The following is a 24,149-nucleotide window of genomic DNA, read 5'->3' on the forward strand; positions in this document are numbered from 1 at the left end:
TTCCCTCTCCCAAACTCTTTCTCTCTAGCACTAGAAATCAAATTGAGGTAAGAAGACAATTAATAGATGCCTTTCTCACAGGTCTTGCAAGACAAAACAAACTGGCAGACAGGAAGCATAAAAGACAGTGAAATACAGAAAAAACAGAATGGGTTTTCAATGCAGAGATTCTGCATTCAGAGCCCAAGTCTACCATTTACGACTGTGTGATCCTGGACAAGTTATTTAATGCCTGTGAGCCTTTATGTATTCACATGTAAAACAATAATAAGAATGCTATTAGAATAATCTTTTATTAGATGATAGGTGTAAAAAATGTTTTGTAAAACCCAAAGATATATATATGAAGGTGTGTTAGGCAGTTCTTGTGTTGTTATAAAGGAATATCTGAGGCTGGGTAATTATAAAGAAAGGAAATTCTGCATGCTGTACAAGCATGGCGCTGGTATCTGCTTGGCTTCTGGGGGGCCCTCAGCGAGTGTTTAGTCATGGCAGGAAGAGAAGTGGGAGCAGGTATATCACATGGCAAAAGCAGGAGCAAGAGAGAGAGAAAAGTGGAGGACCCAGACTTTTCACTGGATCTCATGAGAACTAACTGAGCAAGAACTCACTTATCACTAAGGGTCTGATGATGCTAAACCATTCATGAGGCATCCGCCCCCACGATCCAATCACGTCCCACTAAGCCCCACTTCCAACACTGGGGACTATGTTTCAACTTGAGATTTGGAGGGGACAAAAATCCAAACCATACCACAAGGACAAAAAGCATTAGCATAGAATATCTGGCTAACAGGCTTGTGCCTTGTTTTAGAAAGAGCATGAGTTCCAACATATACAATTTCCTTCTCCCTTTGATTCTATAGATAGATATATTCACTCACTGACCTTTGCTGGTTTCATCCAGACAAAACCTCTCATCGTAAGTACCTCCAGACTGGGTCAAAAGCTTGGGCACAGAGCCTTGACTTCTGTGTGGGACAGAAACATTATGGGAAGGTTTGCTTGCCTTTTGTTGTATTATCTTCAAGAGGTCAGAGACAGACCCAAACATACTTTCTCTACTTTAAGCAAAAGAATAAATCTTGATTTTATCTAAATCCTTCCTGAGGTTTTTTTTTAAGACTACAATCTCCTTGGGGGTAATTAACGGGCTTCTTAAGTTTAGCACCTGCAATATAAAGTAGCACTTCCCATTAAGTTTACCAGCTTTTAAAATTTAAGAGGTAATGCACTTGCATTCTTGAGCAAGGGGAGCTGATGAACAAGATCAGATGTCAAACCCTGACCACAGAAATCCTATGCGTAAGACTTCACAGAAAAACACTTAAGGACCTAAGAGTATTTATCAAAGACTGATGACCTCTATCATCAGCATGGCAGACACCCAAAACGACACAGATAAAGGTTGAAACTTCATTAGAAGGTGAGGGAACACATACAGAAGTCTGACCGGCCTGCACGAGGACTCGACGGTAACGCAATTAATCCCAAATCTGATACTGGTTGTATGACCTGGGTGAAATACTTACTGGTTGTACGACCTAGCTAGGCGAAATACTTAACTGCTGTAATCCTCAATTTCTTCATCTATAAAATGGGGCCACTGATGATAGGGTGAAAAAAGGTATTAAATAATAGTATGTATAGGTAGTAGGAAGGTTACTGTTATGAGATAGGGCTTGATACTGAATCTATATTCCGTATCTTCATTCATCAAACATTTCTATATCTTCAGAAAGAACTGAACACACCAGGTAAACACGTTAAGAAAAGCCTCTAATGCCAGACCCACACTTGATTGCCACCTCCCATAAAAAACTTTTAGGCTGCATTTTTTGAGGGCAGGGTTCTTCATATTTGTATCCCCGGGTCTAGCACATTGCTGGGCACATAAGAGGCACTGAACAATCTGTATATTGACTACATGGTAATCTGAGTGATTTCACTTGTATTCCTAGGATGAATGTTCTATACTATTTCCCTCCCCTGGGATCAGGCTGGGACTGTTTCTACTCCAGGACTTCTCCCTGCTAGTCTCTGGTGCCTGAAGCCCAGATGGAAAGAGATCTATCTGTGCACATAGGTTCCCACCCGGCTCCCCTAACCCGGAGAGTTTGGTAGGGCTTAGGGCTGCTGCGCCAGCAAGACCTGCCCGCAGGGCACTCAGAGACTGGGCAGGGAGATCGGAGACCGGTGCAGGCTGCTTGAGCTGACCAGACAGGGAGAAGGGAGGCCCAAGGCCTCCCCTCCCCTGGGAACTGCCCCTTTCTACCCTGTTAAGAGTTTTAGCCTTATTTCTTTATTTCTTAAAGACTATTAGCTTCTCCATAATACAATCTGGATAACCCCAATACCTCAGTGGGACTTGGAAAATGACTTGTATATAGCAGGAGCTCCCCAAAAATGTGTTGAACAAATGCTGTTCATGGATTATACTCAAATGAGTTTCCATATTTAAATCTGAAAACTCATATCCAAATCTTTGAAAGTACAGGGAAAAAAATAGTATATTTAAGTATCACTATTAAGAACTCTGAAATACAAACATGAAGAAACATTAAGCCCCCAAGGAACTTAAGCACCTTTTTAATCAGACCAAAACTTGAAGGTGCACTGACAGCAAAGTCTCCTATGTTCCCTACAAAGCCACTGAAATATGTTTTTGTAGACACTTAGAATACCTATTTTATGTATTAACTGTTTTAAGATTTCTAAACTCTAGGCCAGGTGTGGTGGCTCATGCCTATAATCCCAGCACTTTGGGAGGCTAAGGCAGACGAATCACTTGAGGTCAGGAGTTTGAGACCAGCCTGGCCAACACGATGAAACTGCGTCTCTACTAGAAATACAAAAATTAGCCAGGCATGGTGGTGTGCACCTTTAGTCCTAGCTGCCCAGAAGGCAGAGGTGAGAGAATCACTTGAACCTGGAAGGCAGAGGTTGCAGTGAGCTGAGATCACACCACTACACTCCAGCCTCAGCTACAGAGTGAGAGCCTGTTTCGGGGGGAGAGGGGAGTGAGATTTTTAAACTCCACTTTATTTACTAGCCACTCGCCCTTAGAGAGAAATCATTTCATCTCTCTGGGCCTCAATTTTCTTCTCCATAAAATAGAGATGATAATTGTTCCTCTTTCAGAGAGCTCATGACAGGTAAATGTAAGCATTCATGCCATATGTCTACAGCAGGCAGGATATGGAGCAGCTGCTCAATAAATGAGCAGAACTTGCCTCCTTCATTGTCAACAAATTAAAATGTGGCCCAATATAAAATAACCAAGTAGACTTTCATTTATCATGCTGGCCTCTCTCTCTGACAAAGGTACTAAGTATTAGCCACTCTAAGTCTTCAAATGGAGGGTCCCTTCTACTGTCTGGGTCACAGCGGTCCTAAAATGCCTGCCTGCTCCCTTTTAGGGAAAACTCTCCTAGTCACTTATTCATAACTTACAAATGGTCATGAGTAAAATGGCACACATAAGTGTGCTTTCATTGTTGAGTAAGTAAAACACTGGCTTTCTGCTTGGAAAACACTCACGCACCAGGACAAAACCTTGGCAGAAAACCAGCTCATCCGTTCCAGTCACCCCAAGGTAGCCACTCACCGTGTGCCAGCCAAACCGTGAACCCCAGAGCCATGTGCAACCCTTTGCCCCAAAAGGTGAGGCCCAGAAGTAAACTCCTCTTTGCCTCTTCTTACCATATGCGTCTTTTTTTTTTTTTTTTTTTTTTTTGAGACATAGTCTCACTCTGTCGCCCAACCTGGTATGCAGTGGTGCAATCTTGGCTCACTGTAACCTCGGCCTCCCGGGTTCATATGATTCTCCTGCCTCAGCCTCCCAAGTAGCTGGGACTACAGGCATGTACCATCATGCCTGGCTAATTTTTTAGTAGAGATGGGGTTTCCCCATGTTGGCCAGGCTGGTCTGGAACTCCTGACCTCAAGTGATCCTCCTGCCTGAGTCTCCCAAAGTGCTGGGATTACAGGTATGACCCCCCCATGCCCAGGCTTTCTTACCATATATTTCTGATCTACTTCCTAGAGTGCTCATCACGGAGATGTAACTAAAAGCATCAACATCTGCATAACACGCCACATTCTCTACCAAGGAGACATCGTAAAAGGGAGAGTGTGGGTTAATATGGGGCTTCAATCTTGGAGATCTAATAGTTTTTCAGTTGCGCTCTATGTATGTTCATTAGTGATTCAAAGAGCAAAAAGAGATCATAAACAGGAAGGTACTTACTATAACTAGAAAAATATTTTTTTAAAGACAGAATTCCAAGTTACCCAAATTAATTCCTATTCCGGAGTTTCCGTATCACTAAAAAGTACCCAAAAGTTCTCTTCCTAAGAATAACCACAAAACAACACAAGCCACATTCTTAAAATTTCCAAATATCTCACTTGTGAAGCATATGCCAACAAGATTTTGTGGTATGCCCCCAAATTTTTCTTATATTTTGAGTGTGGTAATGTTAAGCCCCATATTTTTAAAGAACTGAATTGCAATCCACCTAAGATATTTGTAATAATGCACTACTTCCATGTATGTAAGCATGGGGGAAAAATTAAAATTCAACTATGGTGACTATCCATCAGTAAAAATACCTAAAGCATACTTTTCACATATATGCAAAGGCAACCACTCAGAGAGTCCAACCTCAAGAATTAAAATATGCCGACGGGAGACAATGTTTTCCTGACCAACACCTTACACTTAAGTTCAGAAGAAAAACTGTAAAATTATTGTGCCATCCTGAAACATTGTTATATTTTTGAGAACAAGGGTATCATCAATGTACTCTAACATGACACTTTGAACTTCTAGCCTGGTTTCAAGTTCATAAGTGACCACACTTGCATTATAGTTAACTCTATTTTTCTACCTAATCTTACAACAGTATTTCTCATTTAAAAAAATATTTTATATTTGCTTTTAAATTTATTAACCTTAAACTAATATCAACAGCAACTGCAGGTAATTTAACATTAACCCTCTACTGCAGGGTTGCTGGAAAATATGCTCGCATACCTCTGCAAACAGCATCACCAAATACTTAATCTTATCACATCCTTCACAAACAGAATACAGCAACACTATCTAAATGTGCAGGAAGAGAACGTTAAAATAACTGGCAGCTCTATTAGCAGGCACCGAAGAACTTATCTAGAAGGAAAATAACCACTCAGTCTAATCAATGTCACATCCTTAGAAGTATGTACAATTAGTTCAGAAAGAGGATGCAAAATGTTTCTATATCAGCATGTTTCAATTTATTACAATTAAGTGAAAGAGAGACCCATGATGGGGTTCAATGCCTGGCAACTCTGTTTAATCCCAGATGAGTGTAACAGACTGGTAGCGCACAAACACCAAAAAAAAAAAAAAAAGAAAAGAAAAGAAAAAAAAATCCATTTACCTCTGGTTTTCAAACAAACCTAGTTAGGTGGTATTTCTCCATCCACTTCACAATTCACTCCCATCACCCAATACTGACTCCAGAGAGAACTCTGGAAGCATGCCGGAATGACACATTCAGTCACAGCACCAAGCAGGCGATGGGCCCCAGCACTAACAGAAGTCTCTCCCCTCCTAAAATTTGGGACCCTTCTACTTCTGACTCCCAGTTCTACGTGTGTGGAAACATGAGCATCAAAGCTCATTTCAAGATCAGTCGGTCCACAGAGGCCCAAGCTTCCCCATATTACAGAGGGCCGTCCTTGGGGTGGGGGGCTTACATCAGAAGGGGCTCCCCAAACCTCACCTAAACCAGCCACAGCATAACCCACCCAGGGAAAACCATCTCCCTTCCTACCTTCCACCCAATGGTGCCATTTTCAGTTGAAATACGTTTGCCTTGTTTGAAGGGAAGGGATGCTTTTTGGCACTTACTGATGATGCTGAGTTCCAGGGCAAATATCCTATTTTTATCGCGGCCCCAGAGGCTTCTGCAGCTCCCTGGCTTTGAGGTTCCTCTTTGCCCATACCACTCTATCATTAATTCACTGAAAACCCTAAAGAAATCGATTTGGCCTTGGCACTGCCCCCCACCCCCACCCGCAACGCTTTCCTGAAGAGTCCAGATAAGAGGAGCTGTCGGACTGTGGCCTTGGGCCTCCCTTCTCCCTGTCTGGTCAGCTCAAGCAGCCTGCACCGGTCTCCGATCTCCCTGCCCAGTCCCTGAGTGCCCTGCGGGCAGGTCTTGCTGGCGCAGCAGCCCTAAGCCCTACCAAACCCTCCGGGTTAGGGGAGCCGGGTGGGAACCTACGTGCACAGACAGATCTCTTTCCATCTGGGCTTCAGGCACCAGAGACTAGCAGGGAGAAGTCCTGGAGTGGAAACAGTCCCAGCCTGAGTTCTCTCTGGGTCCTTTGGGATTTTTCCACCGGCCCTTGCCTCCGCAGCTACGCCTGCCTGGCCCAGCCGGCCGCTGAGAGGTGCGTTCACTGCCCATCTCCTAGTCCCTTGCTGATGACCTTGGCTGCACTGCTTCGCCTCTGTGCCCTCGGTGGCCTGACGCCACCTACCCGGAGGGTTACAGGAGGGTCACGAAGATGTGGAAGGGCCGAACAGTGCATGCCAAGGACAAGACTTCCATCTTCTGTCCTCCCTGGAGTGTCCACAGCTCGCTCAGTCCTGTCCCACCTCCAGTCCCCAGGCCTTTCAACCCGCAGGACCCCAGAAAAGGGGAAGGGATGGGGAAGGGGCCGCCCGTCCGAAGTCCCTTATTTACCGGGCGGCACCCCGAGGGGGTGTGGCGCCCCCGGCCCCCGCGTCTCCTTCCTCCCAGCTCCGAGAGGAGATCCTCCAGCTGCGCGGCGGCGGCGGCGAGCGCGGACGGCAGGGGTCCCGGCCCGACCTACCTCCTCCAGCAGCGTGACGGTGTTTCTGCAGTTGTGCAGCCGCGTGGTGAAGCTGGACGTGGTGGGCGAGTTGTAGTCCTCGGTGGTCTCGGCGATGAACTCCGAGACAGAGATCTGGTCCGGCATCCTGCCGGGGGGACGAGACACAAGCGGGGGCGGGGGGTGAGTCACGGCGCAGGCTCCCGGGGCCGCTGGCCGCCTGGCGGCTCATGAACCCCGGCGCGCAGCCCGCCACCCGCCGCCCGGCCTGGCGCGCGGCTCCCGTCCCCGGCGGCGGCGAGAGGGAGGGAAGGAGGCGGGTGTAGGCAGGCGGCGGCGGCGGCGGCGCTCGGCGCGGGGCCCTTCAAACTCCAAGCCGCGCGCGAGGCAGGGGGCTCTCCGGGTCCCGCCTCCCTCTGCTCATGCCGGCGGCTGCAGCTCCTCAGCGGCGGGGGAGGGGACGCGGCTGCGCGCGGAGTCTTCGCAGGGGTCTGGGCTCCAGCCGGCCGCTGGGGCGTGCGCGGGCTGGGTGGCTAGGGCGCCGGGCGCTGCCTCCTCAGACGCGCTGACAGGCGGCGGCGCGGGCCTGACTGACTTGAGCGCACACTCCCGCGGCGGGCGGGCGGGCGGCGCTCGCGCTGCAGTCACGGGGACAAACAAGGAAGTGCTCTGCGCACGCGCGCCGTCCCCCGCCCTGCTCCCCCCCCCGCGCGCCCCGCCCCCGTCCCGGCCCCCGCCCCGCCCCGCCCCGTCCCCGCTCGCGCACCGCCCCCAGGGCCTGGCTCCGAAGCGGCCGCTCCCGACCCCGGCTGCTTGGCAAGGGGGCTCCGGAAGCCCGAGTCCCTGGTCCGCCCCCGGAGCGGTTACTTCAGCGAGCTCGTTACGCCAGCGTTTTGCAAGAAGGGGGCCCAAAAAAGTTGTACGTGTTCTTTTTTAGTCGCGTGTGGGTGCAGGAAGTGAGGCCCCCGGAGAGCCGCCTCCTATTGAGAGGGCCCCCGACCCCGCGAAGGAGGCGCTGGGCGCAGGGGCGGCCTCACGGGGCCCGGGCTTGCAGCTGCCCTCTCGCCCGCTCGCCCCATCTCTCTGCAGGGTGCTCCTCGCCGCTTAAAGGCTGGTTTTGTGCAGTTGGCTTAGGTTGCTACAATGCAGTGTGAAGACGAATGAAGGGTTTGGGGTTTTAAAAAAAAAACAAAACTTTCTAATCTTTCGTTTGCACTTTTTGTTTTTAACTCACAGGAAAGCCGAGGGTCAGGGAATGTAAAAGGCATTGCCGGAGCTGCAAGTGGTGTTCGATGCTAAGCAGATGCCAAATTTCGGTGGAAAAAGTACCAACAGATACCTCACTCCTCGGCCTTGACAGATGGCTAATTTTAAAACTAGCTCAATCTACTTAGTCCGAAGAATCCATTTAATTTCTCACCATTCACTGAGTATGAAATTGGTTTAAAAGAAGAAGGAGGATAAAAAAAAAGCTAGGTCTTTGGGAAGGGCCACAGGATTGGTACCTGTAATTCAAGCCAGGAGAGCCTCTGATAGCCTTAGGGTGCAAGGCTGAGCCTGTCCTCCCTAACACACACCCACCGCGCCGTACCCCTCACCCCCAAAATTGGGCTCCTGCCATCTTGCACTGTTATGCCTCAAATCCGTTCTCTGGTTCTTACCCCTGACTACAAGGGAGTGCCCCAAAGCAGCGATCTTGTCTTAGCCTTGGGCCTGCTACAGAGAAGTAGTCGAGTGGCTGTCAAAATACATCACCTCATTAACTCTCAAATATTTACCAAGCACCAACTATGTGCCCTGGAGATTGAGTAATGCCAAGGCCCCTGCTCTCATGAAGCTTACCTTCTAGGACAGAAATAGACAACTCACAAATATATAAAGTGGAGTAAATATAAAGTAAGAAAGTGAAGGAGTCGCTACAGTATAAAGAATCTGCAGAGAAGGCTTTGCTGACAAGGTGACATCTTGAGAAAAGGATGACAAGAGTAAGTCACCCAGATAATCCTGTTGTCTATGGCATCTTGGGCCCTCAGTTGCCTCACGTGAAAGCAAAAGATAAAGACACCAACCCCAGGACCTGGCTGTTCTGTTGAGTTCACTGATGATGGATGAGAAAGTGCTTTGTGCACAGGAAAGCCATTAGACAAGTGTGAGATGTTCACCTCCCTCTATTGTCTGTACTGAACCTGCACTGTGCCTCCAGTGAGATGCTCATCAATGTCCTCTAAGAGGCCATGCTTCAGGTAGGCAAGTGTTCCAGCTAACTAAAGGGAGAATTTTGTAAGGGGAATGTACATAAATAAATATTCTTCCCTGGCAAGGGGAAGTTAAGAAATCAACTTAAAAAGACATTCTTTAAAAAATCAGTAAATAAATAAACAGGCACTCAACTTTGTCCTCATTTAGCACTTTAAAAGCTTGGCTTGGGACACACCAAGTTTGAAGATAGCAGGCAGCTGAAGATCCATACCTGGAGGTCACTTGCTCATGTGCTGTAGTTGACAAAACACGGTCTTTTGAAGTATGAGCCACCCAGGAGAAAATCCTACCATCCTTTCCCCACATACTAACCAAGTCACCCTGCATCTGGAAAATTCTGTGACTTGGAACAAATATGGCCCATACCAGTTGAGCTAATTAAGCTGAGACTCAGTTACCCCATGGAGCACTGACAACACACAGCACTTAGACTTCACTCCAAGAAGGCCTTCCTTCCTCTAGGCTGGAAACAAATTCAGACTTGGATTCTTGCATTTATTCTGTTTTCCCATCTATTCCAGGTAGTCGTCTAGCACCTGTCACCTCCACTGAGCTGGTAGTTCCTTCCATCTTCTTTGTCTGGCATTATAGTAAAGACTCAATAAACATGAGCTGTTATTAAAAGCCAAAAGTCAGTGCTCAATTGCCACAATTCCAAGAGGCCTTGGGTTCCAGAGTTTTCCCTCCTAGTAACTGATGTTGTCATCTTGGGCCTTGGTGCTATCCTTTGTAAAATAAAGGAGTGGGTGTGTCAAAATGACCATAGATTCCTCCCAGCAGGAGCCAACTTGTGTATACAGTCAGCTCTGCAGATGCAAAGAAGAAAGATTATTACAACAAGCTAAGCTAACTGCAGTGGTAGACAGCTGGGGATTTCTTTCTTGACTGAATTCACCAAAGACTCCAAACTGCTGCCGTCAATTTCTGTTTCAGTTTCATTTGAAGATTATGTTATGTATCTGCTCCTCCCCTGTCTCCTTCAGCCAAGAAAGGAATATGCTTACAATGAGATATTGTGCTCTGGTAAGTATATACCTCCTCAGACTGGTCTGCAATTAGAATTTCAAAGGTTCACACCTCTACCCACCATTTCTGGGCCATAATCCTCTTTAAATTTGAAACCATCCCTCAGTGAAAACCATCTGCACCTCTCATTTTCTCAAATACTCTGAAAATCATTCCTGGATATCTGAAAGCAAATAGAGACTGACATGGGAAAAACATAAATGCTGGATTTCTTTGTGTGGAGCTGCCCCTAAATATACACCATCCTCCCCAAAGCCAGGAAAAATGTGCACACACACATACCTGTGTGCACCTGGCTTTATATAAAGCAAGCATCATCTCCGTTGTCGTCATTATAATAAGACTGTTCAGCACCCCTGTCCTCCTCATGCCTGCCTCTTACTCAGCACTGCTGACTGAGGTAACACCATGATTATGGCAGGATGCACTTTGTCTCCTTGAAAAAAGGCAGCAGGAACAGTGGTGGCTTATTCTTCTGAACAGCAATGGCGCTAATGAACCACTTGCCATCAGGGAATTGGCTCTCAGTTACATTTCCAGTTGCAGACCTCACTCTCATCCATCTGTCTTATAACCAAGGGGGATGCATTTGCAAGATGACTGACCAGAAACCAGAGGTGGGGGAGTGCGGGTGGGGAGTCAGAGGTGCTCTCTGGGCCCAAGAAACCACAAGGAGCCCTTGGTGCTCTGATCTGCAGTGTTAGCCAGCGACAGCATTCATCACAGGCTCCCGATGCTCTCATGGAACAAGGACAATGGCTAAAGTGGGAAGGGAACACACTTTTTATTACATGGACCTGAGCTTAAATCTCTATTTTGTTGCTTATTCACCTTGTTTTCTAAGCTATGTTTCAGATTATTATGTGAAATGAAATGAGAAGATATGGATACATAGGCTGATGCATAGTCAATAATCAATGTGATTTCCCTTTGAACTCCCCTTTTCTGTGAAAGATGACTATAAATACATCTGCTTTCATTCCACCACTCAGATATCTCTAAATTAGTCACTAGGAGGAGGAAAGAAGAGGGAGAGGAGAAGGCTGCACAGTAATTCCCAAAGTCTGGGATCTCAGATTTGGGAATAAACGGGCTTCAGAGACCTCGCTTATTCTCAAAGTTTCCTTTGTTAGGCCAGATGCATTAGTGATGGCTTGGATTTTGGAAGTAAATAAATAGTATCTAGAATCAAACTGGATGAATACCAATCAAGATGAGAAGTAAGTTAAGACCAACTCACTAAAATAAAATAAAAGCCGATTTTCATGTAACACAGTCCCTGTAAAGAAGGATAATCTGAGCAAAACAACTTCTAGGGGATGATAGCATGGGGCATTTCTTTTGCAGGAGCATGAATTATCAGCTGATTCTCACATAAAAAAGACAGGCTCCTGTCTCTGCCATAAGAAGCTACTAGACCTTGTTAAAGTATTTCTCCTCTCTGAGTCTCAGTTTTCATATCTATAAAATGGGGACAATGACAGCCCCTATCTCAGTGTTCTGAAAATGCAATGAGCTAAGGTATATAAAGTGCTTAGCAGGCTCTCAGACATCCTAAGTAGAGTTATTTTTCCGATATTATGGGAACTTTGAAAACCTTATCTGGAGATATAAATTACGATATTCTTGCCGGGTGCAGTGGCACACACCTGTCATCCCAACTACTTGGGAGGCTGCTGTGGGAGGACTGCTTGAGCCCAGGAGTTTGAGAGCAGTCTGGACAACATGGTGAGACTACATCTCATTTTTTTAAAATAAATAATAAAATAAATTCTGATATTCTTGCAAAAACAAAATAGTCACCATGACCTGCTATGTACCAGAAACTTTGGCAAGTATAGAATTTAGAACACATTTACCCTTCTTTAAGCCTCATGACAACTTTATGAAGTATATTTATCCCAAATTTACCAGAGAAACCTAAGGCTGCTGGGATATAGAATACTACTTTCTCAGCTTCCATCTGGAGCCAGGTACTGCATTGGTTGTTATATATGTAATGTCTGAATTCATTCATATAACAGTCCTGAGATGCAAGTATTACAATAATGGAAACTGAGACACAATAAAATCTCACTGCAAGTTAATGTCCCTGAGCCTGGCAGACTCTAAATCCAATGCTTTTTCTGCTGCCTGCAAAATTGGTCTCTTTACTATATTCTGTGTAGTGCTACTTTGTTAGATACAATATTTTTTCCAGCCCAGGCAACCAAAGAAAGTATCCTTATTTCACCTGACAACTTAAGAATTCATTTTCTACCATCTTAATGAAGTGGTGGAGGAAAGGAAAACGCTGAAGGAGCAGGAGTAGGGAGGGCTGTACTTTATTCCATCTTTTACAGTTAGGCTCATGTTGCCATAGTCTACATAAACTACTGCTCTTTTCATGTTCTTTGTATGAGTGCTTCCCAAGTGCACTCATGCAATTTCAGGTAATAATAAGAAGAAAAAAAAAAGCCAATTCTAGTCTCAAATGTACTTAATTCAATTTAAATACTCCAAGCAAAACCACTAGAGTTTTCTCAGTAAAGAGGAGAACATGGTTTGTTTGGAGACAAAAAACTACTCTGTTCTACCTCCCTGTTCCTCTGATGGAAGTAGGAAGAAAAGAGGCAGAATGGTGGAAACTTAGAAGACATGTAGTGTAAATATCAACTGAATGATCTCAGGGATGTATTTCTATTTAGTCCTATGAAAGAATAATTGTGCTTATTATTATGTGCCCTGTATTATCTTGAGTCATTGCAGGCGCAACCTCACTTAATACTTGCAGCAACAATATAAAGCAGGTACTGTATTATTCCCCATGTTCTATGCATGGGAAACCTGAAGCTTAGAGGTCACCTGTCAAGTAGTGGAGCAGGACCCAAGCAATCTGATTTCATAGCCCATGTGATCAGCCACCGTGCTCTGTTGGCTTATCAAAGACAATGGATGAGTCCACAGCCCCAGGATGCTTTTTCTGTTGGAGTATATGTCTGTTGTTTTTTTTTGCCTTCTGGGGAACTCATTACAAGCCCAATTCAAATGCAAGCTTGACTGGTCTAGAGAGCACGCTCCTTGCCCCATTCCTCCAGGTGGGATTAATCTTCATGTGGGTATCTGCAGTCAGCTTCTCTCACTCTGCCTTAAGCAACTGGAGGATATTGGCACCATTCGGAGGAAGAAACTGAGAACTTCCTCAGCAACAAATAGCTCTGTTAGCAGAAGGGCTTGGCTCTGACTCACTCTCACTTGAGCTTAGGAGTTCAAGGCTGCCGTGAGCTATGATCTCACCACTGCACCTCAGCACTCCAGCCTGGACAACAGAGTAATCCAGTCTCTAAATAAATAAACAAACAAAATAAAAAAACAGAAAACAAACCTCAAACAAACAAACACCTCATATCTTCCAACTAAGTATCCTATACCACAAAGTCCCAGACTATCAATCCCTGACAGCATTGAGGGACTAAATACTACCCATGTCTGTATCACCTATATCCCCCAGGAACTAAAGCAAGGACAGAAGATTCCTGTAGCCTCGGGCTTGGTCTTTTACAAGCACCATCTCCTGAAATCTTCCTAGTAACCTAGTGAGGTAGTGTGTTTTCTGCAAGAGAACTCAGAGATATGCACAATCTGCTCAAGGTTAACAGTTAATAAGTGGAGAAATGCTCTTCAGTCAGTCTGAATCCAAACACTGTAGGCTTTTTCTTCTCTAGGAAGGCACTGCCTAGTTGGGGTCCCTTGTGGGCCCCCATAAATGTGCTTTGAATTGAACTGGCTCCCTTTTATGAGCTACATCATTTCTATTACAAGTAAAACAACCTCCAATGAAGAAAAAATCATGGTGTTTTATGGGAGTCCTAAAAACTTGCGATCTACAGGAATGAGGGATTTAAAATCTTGCTTATTTCTGATAAAGTCACATTCACCTGAAAAATGAGAAAAACTTACAAAACATCCAGGTTTCTTTTTTTCTTTGATGAATTTGTTTTAAGTTGAGTTGATCACCTTTAATGATGCCCAACTTCGGTGCTATGTCAAGAATGAGAACGTTCCTCTTTTATGGCCCTTTTCAATGGTACCATTTTCCAGGGTACCATTTTCCAAATATTTCTCCAACTATACTGTGAGCTACCTAAGACCAGAGAGGGTTTCTATTTGATATTATAGCCCCAAAGCCCCACGTGTTTAAGAGATACTTACTGAATAGATGGAAAGAAGACTGACTGAATGAATGAGCAAACATTTATAGGGGGAAGGGTATGAGAGGAATTGAGAGAGGAGAAATGGAGAGATCTAGAAGAGAATAAGATCCACAGAAGCAATCCTGGATTTTAGAGTTGCTTTCATTATCTTACATTGTACGCAGTAAGAGCCAGAGAGAATTTTCAGGATAAAGTGCTTTCTAAACTGTTCATTTTTCAGATGAAGAAACTGATTCCCAAGCAGTTAGCTGACTTGCCCAGTGTTCCCTGACAGATTTGTGGGATCTGGGCCAAATGCCAGGTAGCCTGGTTCCCAAGGGTTTCCCATTTCACCTTTCCCAGTTATATTTCAAGGATAGGATTAAAGACCTTCAGAAACTTCCATCTACAACAGATTATGTTGTCTTTGCATCACAGCATCAAGAAATGCCTATGCACAATTGCCTACTCTTTAAAAATTGTTAACAGTATAAAATTTTGGCACACTATCACTTAATTGACACTCCTAATTTGGGGCAAGAGGACTGTGCCCCATGGTACTCACCTAGTTGTGCTACTTTTCTAAGCCACCCACCCTTTACCCAGGGAAGCTTCCCAGTACGTGCAGAGTGTAGGTCAAATTTCTCCTTTTCTCAAGTCCAGTTGACTATCGTGATTGACAAAGTTCCTCCTCCCTTGGTCATTTTCAGAGATGAGATCATTGCCTCCTGAGTCTCATTCTCCCCTGGGTACAGAGGTATTAGGAGGGAACCAGTCAGTTCAGTTCTAATCCACAAACAGTTATTAAGCAGCTTTATAACCTTTCTAGTGGCTAAGAGTGTGCAATCTGGATTCAGATTACCTGGCGTTCAATCTCAGCGCTGCCATTTAGTAGGATTTGTTACCTTAGGTAAGTTATTTAATTTAAATTACTTTATTGTTAAAAGGAAGATGATGATAAACCCTCTCTCTGGAGGTTGTGGTAAGATTGAAATGAGATAATCCGTGCAAATGCTTAGCACAGTGCCTGGTATATAGTAAGTGATCAATAAACGTCAGCTACGAATATCACTATTTGCATTCTAAACAGGTACTATGCCAGATTCTGTGTTTTTTTTTTTTTTGAAATGGAGTCTTTCTCTGTCACCCCAGGCCGGAGTGAAGTGGCACAATCCCAGCTCACTGCAACCTCTGCCTCCCAGGTTCAAGCAATTCTCCTGCCTCAGCCTCCTGAGAAGCTGGGACTACAGGTGTGCGCCACCACACCCAGCTAATTTTTGTATTTTCAGTAGAGACGGGGTTTCACCATACTAGCCAGGATGGTCTCGATCTCTTGACCTCATGATCCACGCCCACCTTGGCCTCCCAAAGTGCTGGGATTACAGGCGTGAGCCACCGCACCTGGTCGCTAGATTCTTTAAGAGCCAAAAAGAAACTTTAAAACATAAGAGACAACTTCTGTCATCAAGGAGCTCATATGTAGGCAAAGATACTGGTTTTCAGCACAAGTGATGGAATATTCAAATAATTCAAACAGAAAATAAAGGTGTATTTTAAAAATGTGACCGATGAATGTAAAGTCCAAGTAAAAGTAATTTGATGTAATGCTCTCTCTCTGATTTGCCCACAGTGCAGCTAGATATATTTTTATGAGCACTTTTCAAAGCCACTGAGCCTCTGAAATACTACTCCAAAAGAAACATTTGATAAATGGTAGCTATTTGTGACTTTAGCACCAAGATGTTTGTGACATGGAATGCCAGGGAGGTCGGCTCCTTTTCCTCAGCCAAATAATTTCACCTTCCCTTGGCCTCATTTTCCTTGTGGTTAAAATCAGCAACTTGGGGCACAGCCTCTCAGAGGTCCCTTGGCAACGGCATCCTATAGCTCAATAAATGCTTTTTTGACATCAGTGTGACTACCAACCCCAAATACCAAGAGGTCCCCAGCTCTGCTTCAAAAAGCTAAGAACGGTCTGGAGGTCTTCCGTCTGGGTTGGGGCCCCCGTTAAGGATACTCTATATTACATGAATCTGTCACAGCATTCCCTTGTTGCTTTTCAGAAATATGATTTCACCTGCAATGTATTTGAACCCACATAACAATGAGTTGTATCATAACAGGATTTTTCCATAACGATGTCAAATGTAGGGCATTGCTTCATTTGAAAAAGGAAAATTGCCCACCCACTGCAGAGTTTTCTTCTTAGCATATGCTATTTAGTTAACATCCTTTTTCAAATGTGAGCATTCAAAATCACACTAGGGGCTCTAATTTAGAAAAAAAAATAAGTCTCTACAATTGCTAGCAAACCTTTTGTCAGAGCATCCAGCTTCTGCTCCCTAATATTTTCTGTGTTTTTGTTTTTAAAAAATTAGTTTTTTTGCTCTAGCCTTACAGGTTAAGAGGCATTATACAAACTAATTTGTAAAATTGTTTTATTTACATAGACAGCAGAGAACTTATTTTCAATATCATATTATTTTCATGAATATTATTTTCAATATCATGGGGGTGTTCTGTGTGAATAAACTACCTTTCTCCCTATGTTTGGGTTTAAGAATTAACTTTCATTTACTCCCAACTAATTTTAAGAACCTGAAATTATCAGCAGTTCAGACAGACTTTTAGCATACTGACTACATTGTCTGTCTGCCCTACATCCCCTTCTTGTAGGAACTACTCCTCCCTGACTCCAGGTAATTTTCTAGACTATCAGTCATGTCTCTACTTTCCCAACTAAAGGGCTGGACCCAGGCTGTCCAATCAGAGTATTACAGAATCCTGAAAACAGCATTGATGGGTACTAGAACAGGCATTTATCTCAAGCATGGCCAACCAGAATCCTTCATGGATATAGAGGAATATGCCTTTTCTAAGTCTACTCAAAAGACTTAGTAGGCCTTCAGCTACTGGTGACCATCTTTGCCACACATGAGAGAGCTGGCCTAAGAATGATCATAACCAAAAGATGGCAAGAGATGGGGGAGTGTCATGGTCACACTGTTTGAACCACTGGATCCACAAAAATCTATCCCATGCCTAATGTTAGTCCAACCCTTGGAATGCCTAGTAATGTGAGCAACTGTATTTCTTTTTTAGTGTAAGCTAATCTGAGTTGGGTTTCTACCACTAAAACTAAAAAAGCCCTGGCTAATCTTTTTCTGGGTGCCAGTACCATCTTCACAGTTACTAGATATGTTATCTTAGGCAAGCTGTTCACTGCCTTCGAGCCTCAGCTTCCTTATCTGTAAAATGGGGATAATGATATTTACCTCAAAGGATTGTTATACATAATCAATTACATAATACACATAACAGAATTGGAGAAAATATTTTCAAACCGTATACAGGTTGAGTATTCCTTATCTGAAATGCTTGGGACCAGAAGTGTTTCAGATTTTTTTTTTTAATTTCTGGAATATTTGCATATACATAATGAGACACCTTGGGGATGGAACCCAAGACTAAACACAAAATTCACTTATGTTTCATATAAACCTTATACACATAGCCTGAAGGTAATCTTATACCATATTTTTAATAATTTTGTGCAAGAAACAAAGTTTGCACACAATGAAATATCAGAAAGCAAAAGTGTCAGCATCTCATGTTGGCATTCAAAAAGTTTTGGATTTGGGAGAATTTCAGATTTGGGATTTTCAGATTAGGAATGCTCAACTTGCATTTGATAAAGGTCTAGTATTCAAAATATATAAACTTTTGCAACCCAATAATAAAGAGATAAATAATTAATTTAAAAGTGGGCACAGGGGTTGAATAGACAATTCTCCAAAGATATACAAATGGATAATAAGCACATGAAAAGATGCTCAACATCACTAAACATTAGGAAAATGCAAATCAAAAACACAATGAAATGCCATTTTGCACACACTAGGATGGCTGTAGTAAAAAAGATGGAAAGTATCAAGTATTGTCAAGGACGCGAAGAAACTGGAACCCACCACATTGCTGGTAGGAATGTAAAATTTGGCAACTCTTCTAAAGGTTAAACCTAGTGTTATCATCTGACCTAGCCATTGAATTACTATTATGGACTGAATGCATGTGTCCCACCCAAATCCATATGTTGAAATCCTAACCCAATGTGATGGTATTACGATGTGACACTTTTGAGAGGTAATTAAGTCATGAGGGTAGAGCCCTCATGAATGAGAACAGTGGCTTACAAAAGAGACCCCAGGCTGGGCATGGTGCCTCACACCTATAATCCCAGCACTTTGGGAGGCTGAGGTGGGGAGATCACCTGAGGTCAGGAGTTCAAGACCAGCCTGGCCATCATGGTGAAACCCTGTCTCTACTAAAAATACAAAAAATTAGCCAAGCGTGGTGGTGCACACATGTAATCCTAGCTACTCAGGAGGCTGAGGCAGAATTGCTTGAACCCAGGAGACAGAGGTTGCAGTGAGTTGAGATCGCACCATTGCACTCCAGCCTGGGTGACAGAGTAAGACCTTGTCTCAAAAAAAAAAAAAACAAAACCAGAGAGCAGCTCTCTAGCTATTTTTCAGCCATATAAGGACACAATGAGAGGTCAACAGCCTACAACAGGGAAGAGGGCCTCACCAGAACCCAACCATGCTGGTACCCTGATCTCAGACTTTCAGCTTTCAGAACTGAGAGAAATACATTTGCTGTTTGTAAGCCATCCAGTCTAGGGTAATTGTTACAGCAGCCCTAACTAAGACACTCCTAGGTAAATACATAAGAGAAATGAAAACATATGTCTACATAAAACCTTATACACCAATGTTCACAGCAGCATCATTCATAACATTCAAAAAAATGGAAACAGCTCAAACATTCATGAACAAACAGATGGATAAACAAAATGTGGCATATCCATACAATGGAATATTATCCAGCCATAAAAAGGAATAAAGTACTGGCACATGCTACAACATAGATAAAACTTGGAAATATTGTGCTAAGTCAAAAGCCAGATACAAAAGACAACATACTGTATGATACCTTCCATATTAAAGGTGCAAAACAGGCAAATCTATAGAGACAGAAAGCAGATTAGTGGTTACCAGGGGCTGGGGGGAAGTGGTAATGTGCAATGACTACCAGTGGGTACAGGGTTTCTTGTGAGGAGTGACAAAAATGTTCTGGGATTAGGCCATGGTGATAGTTCTATCATTTTGTGAATACACTAAAAACCACTGAATTGTGTATCTTAAAAGGGCAACTTTTATATGAATTATCTCAATTTAAAAAATAAGCCCTATGGTGGTGAAGATAGAAGGCATACCTTACCCGTTAATAACAACTAGAATGCCTATGATCTAGTATCTATTGTATATAAGGCAATTTATTTATATGATTTTGTTTAACCCTCACTGCAACCCTACAAAGTAGCTATTATTCTCCTCGGGCTAGACCTAGGGTGCTGAAATGAGTAAGTGGTAGAGTAAAGATTCAAACGGAAGTCTATCTAATTTCAAAGTTCAAGCCCTTTCCACTACACCGCACTCTCTGTACAAATGGTACTCTGCTGATGTGGCAGGACTACTGGTTATGTACCTGCTAGGTGGTCTCTCTTTCTTCACCAACAGAGCCCCAGTTTGATTCGGGGCAGCAATTATTTAGCTAAAAGACTCATCTTCCAGCCTCTCTTACAGCTAGGGTGGCTGTATGGCTAAATCTAGCCAGTGAGATGTAAGCAGAAATGCTATGTAGGACTTTTGGTAAGGTGCCTTAAAAAGAGCTAACACAGCTGGAAGAGGACTCCTGTTATTCTTCCCTTCTTATTCCATCCTGCTGCCTACTGTAATGTGGTTGTGATGGCTGACACTCCAGCAACCATTTGGGATCCTAAAGCAATATGATAAAGACAGCAGAATCCGAGAAACAGAAAAAGCTTGGGCTCCTGATAACCATGGAGGCACGGACTAGCTTTGAACTACCTCCAGACTTCTCTGGTCAGAGAGAAAAAACAAACCAACCAACCAACCTAATTGCTAATGTTACTTGGGTTTTTGTTTGTACAGAGTTGAAATCTAATCCTAATTTATACAATGGGCCTATGAAAATGCTGAACCAACTAAGAATATATGAAAACGACTTATCTCAGAAGTGGTCAAATGAGAAGTATTCTACCAGAGTCATTTTCCCAACCAGTCCTCTGTGTTTGGGATTGTATATTTAAGAGGCTTAGGGATCCTACTGAATTATTCTGAAGACATGCAACAGGCCTATTTTGTGGTGTTAATAGAATCATTGAAAAGACTGGTCTCAATTCACCAAGTACAGGCATTACATTTTATAAGCACTTAAATTTCAACTCAGAAATTGTTTCAGTGATACAGTCACGGAGGAGCCAACAGGCTCCCACGGAATGGATTTCTGAAGAAGCAAATTTATTTACACAACCCTTGCACAATTTGGCTAAGGGAGAGGAGACAAGGCAGATTCCACACAGGAAGGAAGATGATAAAGCTCAAAGACTTTGCTTTAAAATCAATGTTCTGCCCAATCTTCCAGAGCAATCATTTAAAATTCCACAATAATGTTCCCTGCCAAAGAGACAAACGGCAATGGGCTTGTCACAGCTGAAACAGAACACCAGGTTTGTTGTTAGTTTATTTGTTTACATAAAGTAGATGTGATACCTACCAGTGTATTATCTATACCCTTACAGCAGGTTGATACAGTACTGTTGGGTAAAGAGTGGCTTTTCTTTGGTTTTCCTTCTTTCTCATAAGGGTTCCTTAGAATTCAAGCCACAATGACGTAAGTGAGGATGAACATTTGCAGGAAGAAAAGATTTTTCCACAGTTTTTTTCCGTAGCTTGATATATCTAATTTTGTATGCACTATGGATGGCTAGAGCTGGTAACCCAAATATTCTTTATGAGGGCAAAAAATTCTGGTTTTATTTTCTGTTATAGGTTGTTGCCTGAGAGAGAGAATTCAGATTGAAATGTATTACAGTCTTTTCTCCAGACCTTGGCTGGAATTTTTACCCCACTCTTTCCTTTTCTGAGAGAGCACACCCATTGCATGTGGACACATGGACACATATACACACAGACACACAGACCCACAGACATACATAAGACACACACATACACAAATACACAGACATACGCATACACAGACACACAGACACACATACACAGACACACACATACAGATACAGACAGAAAGACATACACACAGACACACATACACACAGACATGCACACATACAGACCCACACACAGACACAGAAATACACACACACACACACACACACACACACACAGAGTCTCATATTTTCTGGAAAACAAGAGCCAGAAAAAAAAAAAAAAAACCCATGTAAATCTCTAGACAGACACATTCATTATGAATTTTTTTTTTTTTTTGCATACAAAACCTATGGATTTTAATCACCGGTGCACCCTCTCAGCTCTTACTTGCTCCCATTTTCTCTTACCATACTCAAAATTCTAACAAGTTTGGTGAGCTCGTTTTTAGACCTTCAACAAACTGAACGCAGCAGTTATGCTGAGAATAGTGAAAAGGGGTTACAAGGAAGGGAGGAAAATGTACCACCACAAACTAGAAATTTACTAACACATCATTCCACAAAAAATAAATTCTAAATACATGGGCCTGCTAATTAGTGAAAAACACTCTACTCAACCGATCGCAACCTCAAATAAGTGATATTCAAAATAATAAACCTAGCCAGGCACAATGGCTCACACCTGTAATCCCAACACTTTGGGAGGCCAAGGAAGGTGGATCACCTGAGGTTGGGAGTTCGAGACCAGCCTGGCCAACATAGTGAAACCCTGTCCCTACAAAAAATACAAAAATAGCCAGGCATGGTGGCACGCACCTGTAATCCAGCTACTTGGGAGGCTGAGGCAGGAGAATCACTTGAACCCAGGTGGCAGAGGTTGCAGTGAGCCGAGATCGTGCCACTGCACTCCAGCCTGGGTGACAGAGTAAGACTCTGTCTCAAAAAAAAAAAAAAAAGATGATAAACCTGTGTAATAAAAAAACGTTTTAGGCAAGATACCATGCTGTATGTAGATCTTTATAAGAGCTTCCAGTCAAACCAGCAAAGATAATATAAACTTAAAAAATATTTGGTGCTCAAAGGCCTTGGAGAAAGTGCAACTCCCTTAAAATAAAAATTAAAAAAGGGCAGCCATGTCCAAGCTAAGCACAGAACTTAGAAGTCAAAAGACCTGGAATCAAATCCTTGCCCTGCTATTTACAGATTGCATGACATTGGGCAAAATAATCAACTTAGACATACTTTCCTCATCTCTAAAACAAGGCTAATGACAGCAACTTCAGAGGCTGTTATAAACATTAAATAAGCTATGTGAGAGTGCAACATATGTAGCCCATTAATGTTCTTTCAATCCAAAGAACTGAGATTTTACTATGTATGTGAATCTTCATTGCTTTCCATGAAGCTAATATTAAAAGTACTATTTGCTCTGATGATGTTAATTAAAATAAAAGGATAGGGCTGGGACCAGTGGTACACACCTGTAATTCCAGCACCTTGGGAGTCCAAGGCAGGAGGATTGCTTGAGCCCAAAAGTTCAAGACTAGGCTGGGTGCAGTGGCACAAGCCTGTAATCCTAGGACTTTGGGAGGCTGAGGCAGGTGGATCACAAGGTCAGCAGTTTGAGACCAGCCTGGCCAAGATGGTGAAACCCCGTCTCTACTAAAAATACAAAAATTAGCTGGGTGCAGTGGCAAATGACTGTAATTCCAGCTACTCGGGAGGCTGAGGCAGGAGAATTGCTTGAACCCTGGGCCTTGGGAGGCGGAGGTTGCACTGAGCCAAGATTGCACCACTGCACTCCCGCTTGGACAACAGAGCAAGACTCCATCTCAAAAAAAAAAAAGTTCAAGACCAGCCCAGACAACATAGTGAGCCCCTGTCTCCACAAAAATAAAAAAATTAAAAAATTAGCCGGGCATGGTGACTCATGCCTGTAGTCCCATCTACTCAGGAGGCTAAAGTGGTGGGATCGCTTGAGCCAAGAGTTGGAGGTTACAGTGAGCTATGATCGTGCCACTGTACTCCAGCCTGGGCAACAGAACAAGACCCTGTCTCTAAAAAAATATATAAATAGGTACAAAATCAAACAATAAAAGGATAATGTGAGCCAGCAATTTCACTTGTAGGTATATACCCAATAGAAGCATACCTCTGTTCACCAAAAGACACATATAATAATGTTCATCAAGTATTGTATGTATAATTTACACACACACACACCTTACAAACAAACACACACCCATATACATTCTCAGGAAAAAATCTGAACTCTCAAAGTAACAACTCTACGAGATCCTGTCATAGACACAACTGTACCTTCACCCCTGGCCTTTATATTCCAGATTATATATGGTCCTGAATTTTATGCAAATATTTCCATTGGTTTGTATATTTCTTAACACAAGCTGTCCTATTCTCTGAAGAATAAAGTGGAGTATAAATATAAACATACATTCACACACACACACACACACACACACACACACAAGATCTGACCCAAGTCCTCTTTCAGTCTCTAATCTGAATAAGGGACCAACGCTTCTAGCCAGAGAATGACCCCACATTCAGGAACTCTATGGTACCCCTGTCCCTTGAGCTTTCACACCTTTGCCAAGGTTGATTCCAACACATGTATATTCACAACAGAGGCAGACAAATATCAACTGACCATAAGTAGGGAAAAGCTAAAAGAGATGAATATAGGAAAGAAATTATTACATTGAGCACTAGTAACATAGCGGACAGGGGACTTGGTGCTTTCAGATATGTATCTCATTTCATCCTCGACACAACCCTGTTAAAAC

General features: G+C 43.3%; 1 protein-coding gene across 3 annotated transcripts in view; it reads right to left on the reverse strand.

The window, feature by feature from the left end:
- The window catches only part of ASAP1 (ArfGAP with SH3 domain, ankyrin repeat and PH domain 1), a 407,767-nt gene that overhangs the window by 316,531 nt on the left and 67,087 nt on the right, over nucleotides 1-24,149 (reverse strand). For 2 of the 3 annotated variants that reach the window (XM_033203192.1, XM_033203191.1), the window contains exon 3: nucleotides 6,871-6,997. The exons of the other annotated variant lie outside the window; for it this stretch is intronic. In XM_033203192.1, coding sequence (XP_033059083.1) covers nucleotides 6,871-6,997 — 127 coding nt within the window. The remainder of the gene's footprint in view (nucleotides 1-6,870; nucleotides 6,998-24,149) is intronic. 3 annotated transcript variants of the gene reach the window in all.

The sequence above is a fragment of the Trachypithecus francoisi genome, unplaced genomic scaffold, assembly GCF_009764315.1.
Source record: "Trachypithecus francoisi isolate TF-2019V2 unplaced genomic scaffold, Tfra_2.0 Lachesis_group7, whole genome shotgun sequence".
Classification (NCBI taxonomy): domain Eukaryota; kingdom Metazoa; phylum Chordata; class Mammalia; order Primates; family Cercopithecidae; genus Trachypithecus; species Trachypithecus francoisi.